Source organism: Lampris incognitus, chromosome 15 (assembly GCF_029633865.1).
Source record: "Lampris incognitus isolate fLamInc1 chromosome 15, fLamInc1.hap2, whole genome shotgun sequence".
Lineage (NCBI taxonomy): Eukaryota > Metazoa > Chordata > Actinopteri > Lampriformes > Lampridae > Lampris > Lampris incognitus.
The window spans coordinates 24,273,428-24,288,615 of NC_079225.1; the positions used below are offsets into that span (position 1 = coordinate 24,273,428).

General features: G+C 41.2%; 1 protein-coding gene across 3 annotated transcripts; it reads left to right on the forward strand.

Moving 5' to 3' along the window:
• The first annotated feature begins 271 nt into the window (after positions 1 to 271).
• On the forward strand, positions 272 to 14,790 carry ccm2 (CCM2 scaffold protein). Of its 3 annotated transcripts, none has more exons than XM_056294668.1 (11): positions 272 to 333; positions 545 to 773; positions 6,812 to 6,988; positions 7,222 to 7,305; positions 8,003 to 8,186; positions 8,767 to 8,903; positions 11,226 to 11,361; positions 11,823 to 11,880; positions 12,307 to 12,442; positions 13,091 to 13,229; positions 13,474 to 14,790. In XM_056294668.1, the coding sequence occupies exons 2-11, from the start codon at positions 744 to 746 to the stop codon at positions 13,776 to 13,778; spliced, it is 1,386 nt and encodes a 461-aa protein (XP_056150643.1). In that variant the 5' UTR covers positions 272 to 333; positions 545 to 743; the 3' UTR covers positions 13,779 to 14,790. The 3 variants fall into 3 exon arrangements, with proteins under 3 accessions (XP_056150643.1, XP_056150644.1, XP_056150642.1); XM_056294669.1 differs by lacking the exon at positions 272 to 333 and adding an exon at positions 399 to 409; XM_056294667.1 differs by lacking the exon at positions 272 to 333 and having other exon boundaries at positions 409 to 773.
• The last annotated feature ends 398 nt before the right edge of the window (positions 14,791 to 15,188 follow it).

Consider the following 15,188-nt stretch of genomic DNA (forward strand, 5'->3'; position numbering starts at 1 on the left):
ATACAGAGACTATCTAACGGGTGAACGACATGATATATCTTTTTAAATTAAACTTCACTTCCGGAAGACTGACATCAAAGCGAAGGAATACGCCCAAAAATACAAACTCTACGTCACACGGATGTTTTCTTGCCTTTCTGGACGCCAAACTGTGCTCAAATGTCACATAGGAGTTTACATCTGACACGAAAATCCTGAGGAAATGTGGAATCGTAATTTAACAAGGCCTCCTTAGTTTGTAAACTATTCACCAGCTGTACCAGGAAAATCAAAACAACTTCTCATGCTGTCAAAGCCTTTTCACACCTACGGCAAGCCCCAAGGGAATGAAAGGTAAAACAAGCACAAGTCGCTAGCTGTGTGCAAAGCATGCTGGCCTGGCCACCACAGTTCAACGCCCAAAATGGCGGTAGGGTTGAAAAGTTGGAGTTGTTTTGTCCGAGTTGGTTTGCTCTTTAGATCATATCTGTGGATGCTACACTTCCATTTATGCACGCCGTATTTACAGTGACGATGCTGAGGTAATTTTTTCTTCTCTCTGCAGAATGATGCCAAAGGGAGAATGGCGTATTGTTATCAGGTTAAATTTCACCCGTTTTGGGCATCCCTTCCCAAACGCTAAGGCTGGGCTAAAGCTAACAAAACGATGCCGTCAGATATCTGTGTGAGCTAGCCTCTGCTATGTCTATCCTCTACAATACCCACGTTGAAGTGACCATGAAGAAGAGGATCTTTTCATAGAAATGGAGGATGATGTAAAAAAAGTGAAAAAGGTAAGATGGGCCCGTTAATCAACTTGCTAGATAGTTGACCGGTCTGCTAGGTTAAGCTAACGTTTACTATATAGCTTGCGGCTAAGAAGAAGCGATACCTGCCTTTAGATTGATTAGATTTAAAGTTCACTGTTGTAACTGGTTAAGTTCCGTTCAGCCGGTCAAAACAATGGTATGTCACTTTTATGACCCATAGGGTATTTTATTTATAGCTTAATAGTAGCACTCACTAACCTAAAGTCATAGACATAACATTAGCGAACAGCCTCTATAATAATCTCTGCCAGAGTTGAATAGTGCAGTGAATCGCCAAGTCCAGTTTGTTAGATCTATCCCGGCCGGCCACTATTTTACATTTTTATTTCTTTGGATTGAGTAGCTTTAACTTGGTTTGAAGACTTTAAATTCCGCTATCATTTGTCCAGATGCTGTTGCTGTAGTTATTCCAAAAGTGAACTTCAGGTGAAATTCATTAGATTGTTTAAGTAATTAGGATCATGTTTTATCCTTTTTGGAAGTTGTTGTCAAAAGAAAATCGGTATTTAGGAAGGCTAGTAGCTAGTATTCTTAAAAGGGACGATAGTTCATTTGCCCAGGCTTCCTGGAGTCATACTCTCATTGTTACGGAAGGGGGTGGGTGTTGGAGGGGTTGCTTGCTCACCATCAGCTGTCAAAAGCGATGATCATCAGTGTCATTCATTGCGTGTGTGTGTGTGTGTGTGTGTGTGTGTGTGTGTGTGTGTGTGTGTGTGTGTGTGTGCGCGCGCGCGCGCGCGCGTGTGTTAAGGGGATTGAGGCATTTATTACTTTTTTTTTTAGGTCACAAACACGCAGATTTTGTATTTCCCCACACACAAACATACATTACTGAATAGCCTGCTGGACATGACGGCTAGTCTTCCACATTCAGCCTCATAGCTGCCTGTCTCTGTGGTTGACAAGCCGTTTATTTTATCTTGTCTTCCTATTATGTCTTATCTTTCACACTGTGGAAGGAAGTGCTTTGATTTTGCATGGAAACTAAATTTTCCTACTGTGTCTCTGGTTGGCTCAGAAGGAGAATGAAGGAAAAGGCCCACCAGAGCCAGGGCAGGAAGTGATGTTGACGAGCGCTCTGCCTGACCACCCCTGACAGGGAATGTCTAGAACTCAGACCAGGGCTATGCTGTTTCTTATCGCCGTTTCTATCCAGTACCTCCTCTGCAAGAATAGCAAGGAAATTTGATAGGAAATAAATCTAGTGTGAATGTTGGTTATGGCAAGTCTGGATTGGCAAAATGGTCTGACTTTATTAGGATGTGGCGTAATCTTAATAATTTCATTTTCTTTTACAGCCTGGGTATTGTTTTCATAGTTTTTGCCATAGTGCAAAAATATCCGCTATGATATCATTTTATACTGACTTTATTGTTTAGATTTTTGGATACAGGACCACTGCTGGACACAGCTTTACAACAGCACCTTACAGTACCACAGAACACAAACATTAGACATGTTTCAACAAGTCCAATTTAGCTCATTTATCTAAGTCACATATTTAGAATTGAAAATAATGCAAGTTAAGTTATTGGTAAGGTACAATCTTATCAACAATGGCTAATCACATTGCTAAGCTATTTGATTCAGCTTGCAGGAATGATCCTCTTACCTACTGTAAGTAGTAGGAACATTCATAAACTCCCCAGCCACCGTAATGGAGAAGTCGTAGACAATAGAAAATCATGTACATAATCTAAATTCATTAGTTGTTGCTGCTGCTGAAAAGACAGGTTTGGTTGTAAAAAGATAGTTGTCTGCTAAAATGTGTCCCAAAGAACTAAGTAATTTTGTGAGATTGCCTAGTTATGGCAGCCAAATACAGTATTTTTCTGTTCTTTTCATGTTTCTTTAGGGAATATCCTGGTAGCAAATTAACTGTTTTAAAATGAAAGTTAGAGTGAACAGAGTGGTTTATTATGTTGTTATCCCAGCTCAAAGCTTGATTACACACCTGGTACAAATAAAACAACAAAACAAAACGGTTATTGATAACCTTTCAATGTGAGATTAAAATTCTGTCTCTAAGGCTCTGTCTTAAACAAAGCTGCAGTGGACTAGTTAATTTGGTGTGTGAGATGAAAAGTGTGAGGCCAAGCATGAATTGTCTCCTTCCCATTAAATACGTTTACTTTTTATTTTTTAGATCTGTTTTATGTGTGTGTGCGCGCACACCCACATACATACATACATATATATATCTCAATACAGATGCAGGAAAAAAGTTTTAATACATAGCAGTACAGGCCTGTTTCGTGCGTCGCGCAGTCATCAGCTGCTAATGAACTGTTGGCTTTGAGTTTGTTGGAGGAAATAAACGACCCCACGGCTGTGTGGTCAAACAGAGAAGTGGTCTCATCTCCTTTCTTTCATCCTCCACATTGGAGGATGAAAGAAAGGATATATATACATACATACATATATATATATATATATATAAATACCTCGTTAAATGAAACACTCAACGGTAGGGAAAGTGCTCAACAAATAAGGAGCAGAATACAGCTGATGATTGCATATGTGTATACTCTGATGAGCCAAAACATTATGACATCTCACAGGTGAACCAAATAATGTTGGTGAACCAAATAATGTTGATCATGTCCAAACAAGGGCACATGTTAAGGTCTGGGTAGATTAGATGGTAAGCAAACAATCAGTTCTCGTAGTCAACGTGTTGGATGCAGGGGAAATAGACAGGAGTAAAGACCTGAGCGACTTTGGCAAGGGCCAAGTTGTTATCGTCAGACGGCTGGGTCAGAGCATCTCTGAAATGGCAAGGCTTTTGAGGTGCTCCCAGTCAGCAGTGGTGAGTACCTTCCGACAGTAGTCCGAGGAGGGACTAACCACGAACCAGCAACAGGGCGCACCCAAGACTCATCGATGTGCGAGGGCAACAAAAGCTATCTCGTCTGGTCCAAACCGACAGAAGGTTTACTGTGGCACAAGTCACAGAAAATTTTAATGATATTTACGGGAGGAATGTGTCAACACACAGTGCATCACACCCTGCTGTGTATGTTGCTATGAAGTTTTAGTCTGGTCAGAGTGCCCATGATGACCATGGTCCACCATCAATAGTGCCTACAATGGGCACGTGAGCATCAGAGCTGGACCACAGAGCAATGGAAGAAGGTGGCCTGGTCTGATGAATCACGTTTTTTTTTTACATCATGTGGACAGCCGGGTGCGTGTGCGTCATTTGCATGGGGAAGTGATGGCACCAGAATGCACTATGGAAGAAAGCAAGCCGGTGGAGGCAGTGTGATGCTCTGTGCAATGTTCTGCTGGGAAACCTTGGTTGCTGGCATTTGTGTGGATGTTACTTTCACACATACCACCTACCTGAACATTGCAGACCAAGTACACCCCTTCATGGCAATGGTATTCCCTGATGGCAGTGGCCTCTTTCAGAAGGATAATGTGCCCTACCATACTGCACACATCGTTCAGTGAATGGTTTGAGGAACATGATGAAGTATTCAAGGCCTCCAAATTCTTCAGATCTCAATTCGATTGATATTTGTGGGATGTGTTGGACCAACAAGTCCGATCCATGGCGGCTCCACCTCGCATATTACAGGACTTGAAGGATCTGCTGCTAATGTTTTGGTGCCAGATACCACAGGACATCTTCAGGGGTCTTGTGGAGTCCATGCCTCAGTGGGTCGGCGCTGTTTTGGCGACACACAGAGGACCAACAGCATATTGGGCAGGTGGTCACAATGTTTTGGCTTATCAGTGTATGGGTTTATCAGACAATTTTTTTAATACAAGAAAATTAGTCTTTATTTAAGACTACTTTTCTTGTATTATTAATGGCACCAACAAGGCCAAATAAAATGCCTCGTGCATGTAAGGCACATGGCAATTAAAGTCTTTCTGATTCTGATTAAGTTGGTGACTGAGGACGTAGTAGGCTTTTCAGCAATGCTTTGAAGCTATACACATGTTTTTGTGAAGGCTTGAACTACTGCGAAATTCAAATTAGTTTCTCAAAAACCTTGTTAGGTCACGTTGATACAAAAATTACACAAGAGCTTGGGTCTGTAGTGGTTTGAAATCATCCCATGTGTGCAAACTGTGTTGGTTGTACATACAGTTCTAGTTTTCTCCACTTAGTGGCGATATAGGACAACATAGGACGCCAATGCGTTTTTAAAAAAAAACATTTTATTTGTATGCAACTGCCAGGGCTCCCTTTAGATAATCCGTAGGAGTGCAAGTGCACACTCAGATTCCTTTATATGATAACTTGATAAGAATGTAAGCTACTCACACTTTGCTCAACCATCCGTGTTTCTAAGATGACTTAGGTGTGGCAAAATGGGGGCAAGCAAAGGCTTAGACTTATCCCCAAAGTAATTATATAACAGCCTGAACGGTGCTCCCCTGCAGCCCTAATAATGTGTTGTAGATTTAAGTTGTCTGTCACACACACCATTGTTGTTTCACACCGAAGAGTAAATAATGTAAGTACCCTTACTTGCATGTGTTACTCTTATCTCAGCACAGGTCCACGCTCAGTCCTGGCAGGTACCACTTCTCACGTAAAATTGTCCCATTCATCATGAGGCCATTTACCAGGGGGCCCAGAGTTCACTTGTGGTAGCTGTAGTCTTACATGTCATCGAGAGGGGTCATGAAATGTTAATGCACCTGTCTTCCATGGCACCCAGGGTCCACACTATTAAATAATGCACTGGCCATACATTTTGTGGTTTTACAGAGTTGAAAGCATGGAATCAAATATCCAGACTGGACTTCCTGAATGATAAGCTTGGTTTAAAAGAAGCTAACTTTCTCTGTTTGTATATCGAAAAAGTTCTGAAACTAACGTCAGCCCACATTACAGTTCCCTTTCTCATCTGCCTGCATTGCAGTTTGCAAAAGGATTAGAGAAGTTGTTAGGTATCTGCCACAGATTTTAATGTATCTTGAGTATTCAAAAAAATGAACATATGTCATCACAGGAAGTTGGCGGTTTGTCCCCTTCCTGTTCTTGGTGTCTGTATAAAACAGTAAAGACGCTCCCCTTCCTCTGTGTGCATCGGGGAGGGGGGGGGCTGCCCTCCTGTTTGACCCTTGTAACCAGCTTCCTAGTGGCAACTGTCTCTAAGGTTGTTTGTCACCAGAGACAACAGGTGACTGGTGTAGTGTGTTTGTGGCAAGAACCGTCCGAGGCAAAGCACAAGCTCTCTAACTGCTGTATAAGTGGCTGTAGCGGCTGAGGGTTCATGGAGAACGAGGTAGGACACGCAGCTTTTCTTCCAATCAATAGGCGTGTGTGTGCATGGGCTTAGCCTTAGTTTCTAAGTGTTTTGTTACACCTTCCTCTCGGCTTTCTTATCCGGTGGTTGCGTGTTCATATCTTCCGTATGCAGACAAAACATAAAGGAGAGGAAGGAAAATATTTGATTCCTCTTTTTCACTGTTGTGTTGGAAGCCAAACAGCAGCTGTTTTTTTTTTGTTCCCCCCCCCCCCCCCCCTAGGATGTCAGTGTTCTGATTCAATCGTCACGTTTAAATGTTTGCACTGGACACAGACCCACACACACACTCCACCCCACTCTCCTCAAGGAGTAATGTAATGGCATTTGTTTTTATCTGGTAATGCTAATGATGACATTTTGGGCAACTGCTATCAGAGGCCGCTGCACAGTTGGGCTCAATGAAGGGTTATCTATCTCACTTTGCAGTAGTGGGAGCTACCAGTACAGGTCAGCAGAAATTACGAAATATATAAAGGCCCAAAATCATATGCAGCTTTTTGAGTAGAAAGGTTGCATATTCTTGTTTTTTTTCTGCTCTTTCCCATACACGATGTCATCTGTGGTTTATGAACATCGTGAAGATGAACTGATAAGTTGCTGTTGCAGATAATCTGTGGGTGCCATTCATTTTTGTTCAGAGGCATACAAATTAGACACACAGGTCAGCTGTAAAAAATTTATTTTTCCTTTGAATTTTTTTTTTCTCGCCATCTACCTTTCATACGCTAGCCTGGTATCGTGTCTCCGTTCAAGCGTGTTTTCCTGAAAGGAGAGAAGGGGAGGGATAAGAAGGCTCAGGAGAAGGCCACTGAGCGCAGGGCCCTCCACACCTTCTCCCTCTCCCAGCCCGACCACCGCATCGATCCCGACATCCTGCTTAATGACTACATAGAGAAGGAGGTCAAAGTAAGTATGGCCAGTAGCAAAAATATGCACCTCCTATTCATAAACGTAACATTTAGCAGAAAGGAAGTAGAACAGAGGATAAAACTGTTTTCTATTTGCATACTAGGTTACGTTTCTTTTTCACCTGTTAGACTTGTTGCTATTGCTTATTTTCTTGTGAATTATATTTAGTGGTACTTGTAGATTTGATAGATCCAGAGTAAATATTGATTTTTATATTCTGTCGTGTCCAGTACCTGGGGCAACTGACATCGGTACCAGGATACTTAAACCCGTCCAGTCGGACAGAGGTGCTGCAGCTAATTGACAATGCAAGGGTAAGTTTCAGCAGAATTTGACATCACCATTTGCCTCAATAATTTGTTTGTTTTTTTTTAGACTGGTACAGAACAATCAGTGATTTTAAAAACAGAAATATGGTTTATAAATGAATGTCATTTGATATAATCCAAAGTGTGCTACACGAGAAGTCCAAGGCACTCTTCTCTTAGCTAGAAGTTTAAGAGCCTTTATTTCTTTATTGCATAGAAAGATGTTAAAATGCACCAACACATTTCGGCACATTGATTTTTCTAAAGATGCAACAATAGGTAAAAGCCACACATGTATTTGATTACTCACAGGGTTACCACATCGCATGACTGTTAACTTATGAGATTATTTTTTCTATATCAAAAGCTTTATCAACACCAAAACACACTTATAGCATCAATAACAGTTTAACTCATCATAAGACCATCCACAGGAGTCACACATTGATTCACAAGATGGGGACAAACTCCAATTCATCATTCAGACCGGGAAAGACAGTGGCTCTGTATTTGTATGTCCAGAATGTCTCCCTACCTGAAAAATGATTAATGGGGTCACCTCCCAATGCATTAACTAAAATTCAGTCTGGATTGCCATGACTCTTGCTTGTTTGCATTAGGTCAAGTCGTCGGATATCATGGTAGCGTTTTCCATAGTAACACAGCCTAAACTAAATGTGCCCTTTGCTTCCCTGTTTCTCAGAAGTCACATCAGCTGGCTGGCCAGCTGACGTCAGAGCAAGATGCAGTGGTTAGCCTCTCGGCCTATAACATCAAGCTAGTTTGGCGTGACGGAGAGGACATCATTCTGAGGGTGCCCATCCATGACATTGCTGCCGTCTCCTACATAAGGGACGACTCCCTGCACCTAGTGGTGCTCAAAACAGGTGCCTGGCACAGCATGGGGTGGATTACACCCTCATGCCGCTTTGCTGTCATATCTCTCTCTGGCTGTTCAAAAGGTGTTTTACCACTGAATCTATGAGTTTTATACTTACTGTGAATGATGAGAGCAAAATGAATGTGTATTCATTTTGCTTTTTATATACTAGCAAATACATTCTTAGAAGTTATCTGGTTAATGGTAAACAGTGAAGCTAATATGTATGATAGAGCATAATGTATGACTACACTTAATTGAATATTTTTGTGTATTGTGATGTTACTTTTACACAAGAATAGTAGACTGTAGGCATATCAGCATTATTCAGACATTTCACTTAGAACCTCTGCTGGATTGGAATATAGTCAAAATGTTAATGTAAGGTGGAAAAGGTGCATTGAAATAATTTGACTGTAAAATTGGCTATTATGATCAGTTTTTAGCAACATATTTACATTTTAGCTATAAATGTGTGCAACCCTATATGGCAGTTCAGAAAGTTTAAAACACTGATACTCGTTTGATGGGGTATGGAAACTAAATGATAAGATTTAGCAATGTTTGTTGCTCTGTGTTTTATTTAGCCCAGGAGTCAGGTGGCTCTCCCTGCCCCAGCTCATGCCCTGATCTCAACAAGTCCCAGACCCTCAGTTCTTTGTCAGAGAGTGGTGCTGTTTTTGTGGAAGTCTGCTGCCTACTTGTGCTGGCTGTTGAAAACAAGGTACTTTTTGTTTTTATACCGAATTTGATTATTAGGGCAACATTTTATTAAGTTTTTGCCTCTAAATCATGAGGAAGGATTTGCACTACCGATGTCAGTGGTTTTATCCATCCTTACATGGAATGTCAGTTAATTGGTAGATAACGGTGTTTGGCATCCTTGTCTCCCATGGCAAAGCAATCTGCTAAGCTGAAATGGAGAAACTGAAGAGACTTAAAAGCTCCACAGATGGTGTGAATGGTTACTGCTCTTGATTGATAAGCATTCTAAATTAAATATTCACATTGCCAAACTGTATGCTTATTAGTTGTGGAAACCTCTGCTGGGAACTTGACTACTAAATGTGCAACCATAGAACTTGGAAGAAAGCAATTCTTCAGTAGGTTTAACACTTTAACGATTTCAAAGTTTAATAACTTTGTGAGAGAAAAAAAAGATACAGACCTGCCACTCCCAAAATTGCATATATTTGCATTAAAATGAGTTTTAGATAAATTGCACAAAAAAAGATTATGATAAGAGCTACCAAAAACGACCATGATCGGTCAAAATGACCGCACATAATTTGTACGTGATCGTGCGCATCACAGTGTTGTAGTACTCGAGTCCATGACTCGGACTGAAGTCCGACTCAAGTCCTGATTTTCAGGACTCATGACTCGACTTAGACTTGAGCACTGATGACTTGGACTTGGACTCGAGCATTGACTGCATTCAGACTCGGAAGTTAGAGATGAGGACTCGGACTTGTTAATTGATAAAGACTGGTTTTTTTTTGTGATAGGCCCTAATAATTTGGCATAAGATATTGATAGCTATATTAATACCGTAGCATTTTCAATTTTGTGCAAGGGCAGGCGCATGTGTTCCACCTACATGCGGATTCACGTGCATACCCTCATGTTCAGGAACAGTTAGTGCTAAGATGCCTAACTCGAACTTGACTCAGACTCAACCTTGATGACTCGGACTTGGACTCAGGTAATGGGGACTTGACTTGGACTCAACTCAGACTCTTCTTTGGGGACTCGGACTTAGACTCAGACTCAAACACTGGGGACTCGAGACTCGACTTGGACTCGAGGTTTAGTGACTTGACTACAACACTGGCGCAACATGTCACTATTTATGACGTGTGCTGGTCACATCATTTCCTTCAAAGTTCATTGCTCTGTCCTAGAAACAAACTAGCATTCTCCAGTGCAGAGTAATGGTCTAAACTTAATTTTTGATTATTAACAACATGTCTGGTTACAGACGCTGTTTCAGATGCACCATGACTACCGCTGACGTTTTGCAGTATTGACAGGTGCTGGACAGGGGCGATTTTTAAATTGTTTGAAAAATAGTGCTAAAGTTGTTAAAATTTTAATTTTAGTGTCAGTCGTTTCTTAACAGACATATTGACATATGTAATGCAGTAATATCTTAATTGGGTATTTCTGTTGACAGAATATAGAGTTTAAAAACCGTGGTCGTTCTAGTAGTTTTTAAGTTCCGGTCATTGTTTGGGACTGTTTCAATAATGATTTTCAGTTCTTTTTTTTACATTTCACGTTATATAGGCCTTGTTACATTTGTTAGATTAGCAATACGTGTTTTCCGTTCTGTTTTTCAGGTAATATTTTTCACTTTTTCAGTTTTGCTATTCATGTTCGACCATGTCTCTCTGAAGTTTAAATTGTCTAAAAATAGTATAGTTTTTAAAATGTTAATTTTGGGGTCAGTCGTTTCCTAACAGACATACTAACATATGAAATCCATTAATATCTCAACTGGGTATTTATCTTAACAGAAGATAGTGTTTAAAAACCAACCGTCATTTTGATGGCCCATGGTCGTTGTAGGTAGGAGTGAAATCCTGGTCGTTCTAGTGTTAAGCGCAGCCATAGTGAAGACCAGATAGGCTGTTTTCAGTCACTGCCTCTATAGGTTTGTTTTTTTTCTTCCCATAAAAGCAACACCGCTTCATCAAACTGTTTTTCACAGTGGAAATGATTTATTGCTTTTGTGTCTGCTCCTGTCTCTAATAGTGGCAAAGCTGTGGCATTCTCTTTGAACTTAATTGTAAGTGATATGTGTTCCCTTTACTTAACAGCATTGCAGAACCAATACTAGTCTAACACAGGCTCCTGGTTGTTGGAATTGGTATTAGGCAGTTCTAGTTGTAAAGTCTGTCCCTCGCAGGCAGCAGCAAAGGGAAAACCGCTCCCCTTTTGCATGCTTCTCCTTTATGTGCACATCATGGCAATTAAAAAAAGAATCAGTTTTTGCCAAATGGTGAGTATGTTGTTGATCTCTGTGTATCGTTTTGTTTTTCAGGTAGCTGCAGAGGAGCTTTGCCTGCTGCTCAGCCAGGTGTTCCAGATTGTTTACACAGAGTCCACCATCGATTTCTTGGACCGAGCCATTATTGATGGAGCCACTACGCCCACCAGGCACCTGTCATTATACAGTGGTAAGAAAAAGAAGATAGTGTTTGAATGAATGATTAACATTGTCAGTGAGTTAACTGATTTGAATCGCTCACTTGTATCACAAATACTCCCCCCGGGGAACTTGTTAAATGGGATGAGAACATGGACCAACATTATTAATGATGAATGGAAATGTGTTTGGCACTGTTTTTATTTGGGTTCATCTCATTTAGTCAGCTAGTATTTCCACTTATTACCACCCTACCCCAACATTAGACCTGGTAAAAGATCATACATATAGTGGGGAAGCCATTTGAAGGTAGGACTGTAAGAATCAAAAGCTCTCACAAACACAACAGCACGCTGCCCAGCACTTAGCGCATACTCTGCTTTTTATACAGTGAACTGTTTCTTATGCCTCTGCATGTAGCGTCGCAAAAGTTTTTTGTTTTTCCGCTTTGCATAGTATGAACCTGTCTGTGTACTTCTCCCACTTCTACAGATGATTCCTCAAATAAAGTGGACGTCAAGGAGGGCTTTGAAGCAGAAGCCGGCACATTGTAAGTACTCCAGATCGATCCGTCCTACCTTGAAGATGTCCTTCATAGAGACATTTCCGAAGGGACATTTGAGACTGCTGCAAAAGTAGTTTCCTTTGCTTGTTTCGCACTGTTACCCAAACACCACCTCACTTTTTAGAATTAGTGTGCTGCTTTGTTAAACTAACCACACTGTGACCAAATCTAAAAGGAATCTGCTGACTCCTACAGCAGTCAATTTTATATCCACCATATTTTTATACTTTTAAATAGTGGTACAGCAATATCCACACAACGTGGATTTTCCACAGGTTGTCTGCCAAACGTTCTGCAGAAAATTCCATTGGGGCCTGCCCCACCACTCAGTAAGGCTGTTGGTGACCTGTACTGATGCCATGCACGACTAATTGAGACCATCTCATCTTCACCTAATATTTTCTCCATCAGTTCGTTCCAGGGCTCCCTGGAGGCAGGGGGCAACTCTCCATCAGCCTCCACCCCTGCATCCCCTCAGACCAAGACTGCCAGTGAGGGAGAGCTCAGCACCACAGCCACAGAACTGCTACAGGACTACATGACCACGGTATAATCTATCTATCAACTGTATCGGCAGTCTGAATCTGTCTAGAGATGTACTTTAGATACTCTGAAGTTCTGTGTGGGATATGAGCAAATAACATGCAAAACAAAATGATTTCCAATAAAATAAGGTTATGCTCCCTTGGGAAATAAAGCACCTACCCTGTGAAAGTAATGTGCCTTTTACTTAAAGGTGCTATGTGTGACTCTTATTTAATCCCTAACTTTTGTCATTCAACCATGCAAGCTAAACAAACAATTCCATTCACTTTTGCCAATTTCAAATACTCCGGGTAGATATCAGTTTGTGGCAGTGTTGGCTGTGGACTAAGAGTGTGAACCAGGTCTTTTAGGTGGGCAGGGCGTTAAAAAAATGACAAACACCTTCAGTGTTTTTGAAAACAGCAATCTGAGTAATTTGTTTCATCACTGTTACCACTTAGTAAAGCCTTCTTGTCATTGCATGCTTCAGCAAAGATCAAATAGTACACATAGAACCTTAAAGGAAATCATGGAAAAGCATCCTTATCATATTTGTTAGTGGAGCCTTTAAAAGTCATGTCTTTTTTTTATCTTGCTATCATTCTAGGAAATGCTCAGTTTTTCATCTATTTTTTCCCCCTTTTTCTTTCTTTTATATTCTCCTTTCCAGTTGCGGACCAAGCTCTCATCCCAGGAGATTCAGCAGTTTGCCACTCTGCTCCATGAATACCGCAATGGTGCCTCAATCCATGAATTCTGCATCAATCTGCGACAACTCTACGGTGACAGCAGGAAGTTCCTCCTACTGGGTACAAGCTGTCACTGTCTTCACAACACCTGTTGATACTCATAATGAGATATGGTTCAGTTTCTCTCCTTCGACAATGTTACTGTTATAAGGATGATTCATAACTGCAAATGGTTTATCTTAATAACAAATTCATACATCTTAATTTCCATCAGACTACATTTTTGAGTGTAAGGACAAAATTCTTTGTTGGATTACTAACAGACTTCACCAAACCTTCTCTCTCTTTTTTTTTTCTCCTGCAGGCCTGCGTCCCTTCATTCCAGAGAAGGATAGCCAGCACTTTGAGAATTTCCTGGAGACCATCGGTGTCAAGGATGGCCGAGGCATAATCACAGACAGCTTCGGCCGTTACCGGCGCACGGCCAGCTCTGCCTCCGACTCCACCACCAACGGCAACGGGGCTGCAGGAGGAAGTGGCGACAGTGGGGGGTCAGATGAGGGCCAGGAGGCCTCAGAGGGCGACGAATGGGACCGCATGATCACAGACATTAGCAATGACATCGAAGCCCTGGGCTGCAGTATGGACCAGGAGGGGGTCACACCCTGACAAAGCAGACAAAGGGAGATGTCACTAAAAAGGGCAAAGGGCGTGAGATGACTGTCAATCATCAGTATATTGTTGTGGGTATAGAGCAGGTGGTCTCTGGCACCTTTCTTTGAATGGTTTTGCCTTTTTTAATGTTTTTCCCTTTATCCTTTTAAGAGCAGCGTCCATAGTCAAAGACTTCTTCACCCCACTGCCAGGTGAAGATAAAGTCAACCGATGCTCTTACTCAAAAGCCTCTAGAGGACTTGCAATCAGTTTGGGCTGTTGTGTGTGTGGAATTGCTGCATTTCATTGCCTCCTAATATTTTATTTTTTAAGTTTCAGTGGTTTTTTTATTCATTTATTGGCAGTATCTGCCACTGCTGTCAACAATGTAGCAAATCACTCCAGAATCTTAGAGGCTGTTGAAGAGTCAGTCCATGAGTACTCTCGAAGACTGGAGTATGAAGGAATCCCTTTCACCAAAGGACTATGTACATGATGTGGAATATTAAGACTGTACTGTTATATACTTTTGTATTACTATAGGTCAATAAACTTCATCAATCTGGAGGAACATGCAAGTTTTTTTATTTACTTCACATTTGTTTATATGTTGCTGTGACTTTGTAACTTTTGTCAATAGGCTTTTCTTCCACCATATGTTTTGTGTACCGTTTTGTTTTACACTACCACTTATCAGTTTTTTTAGCTTTAATATAATTTTGCCTCATTAAAAGTGACCAAGGAAATGCTGTTAATTCTCATTCAGTTTGTGCAGGCGAGTGAGGACGGCATTTGACAAAGCCAGTTAGTTAATGGCTGATGAAAAATTTTGATCTTTGGTGATTCTTTTTTCATGCAGGTCATTGTGTTATGGTGTTACTGTAGATTCCCCATTTATCTGTATATGTGCCTTTACACTGCAGTACTGCTGCCAAAGTGTCTATGCAGACACAAACATGCAATTGTGAACCGTAACTGACTACAGCTCATGAACAAATCATGGTTTAATAAATAAAAGTTCCCTCATTTTAATTGTATGTTTTTGTTGTCGCTTGCGTTTTCATTGGTTTTCTGAAAAATGTGGACACGGTCCGTTTACCCAAATAACAAGCCCGGGGTGTCTGAGGAATTGAAGATATCTCTGTGTAAGAAGAACAAAGCTTTCCAGACGGGTGATGTTTCTGCTTTGAGGGTTGCCAGGAAGGAAGTTGGAGCAGAGATTAAAAAGTCCAAATTGACCTATAAAGAAAAGACTGAGTGGGAGCTGAGCAGTGATAATGGGAGAACTTGCTGGGAAGGCATGAGTGGTGGAGTCTCAGGGAGGGAGAAACGGTGATAAGCATAGGTGGATTTCACTCAGACAGGGAGCCAGCTGAAGAGCTAAATGAATTTTTATCTCTGATATGATGACTGTGATCTCAGCAG

What these genes read in the sequence shown, in the direction of transcription:
- ccm2 (XM_056294668.1), top strand. Translation starts at nt 744, where the DNA reads ATGGAGGATGATGTAAAAAAAGTGAAAAAG. An exon ending in GCACCTGTCATTATACAGTG is followed by an intron (nt 11,362 to 11,822) that starts GTAAGAAAAAGA and finishes CCACTTCTACAG; the next exon opens with ATGATTCCTCAAATAAAGTG. An exon ending in TACAGGACTACATGACCACG is followed by an intron (nt 12,443 to 13,090) that starts GTATAATCTATC and finishes TCTCCTTTCCAG; the next exon opens with TTGCGGACCAAGCTCTCATC.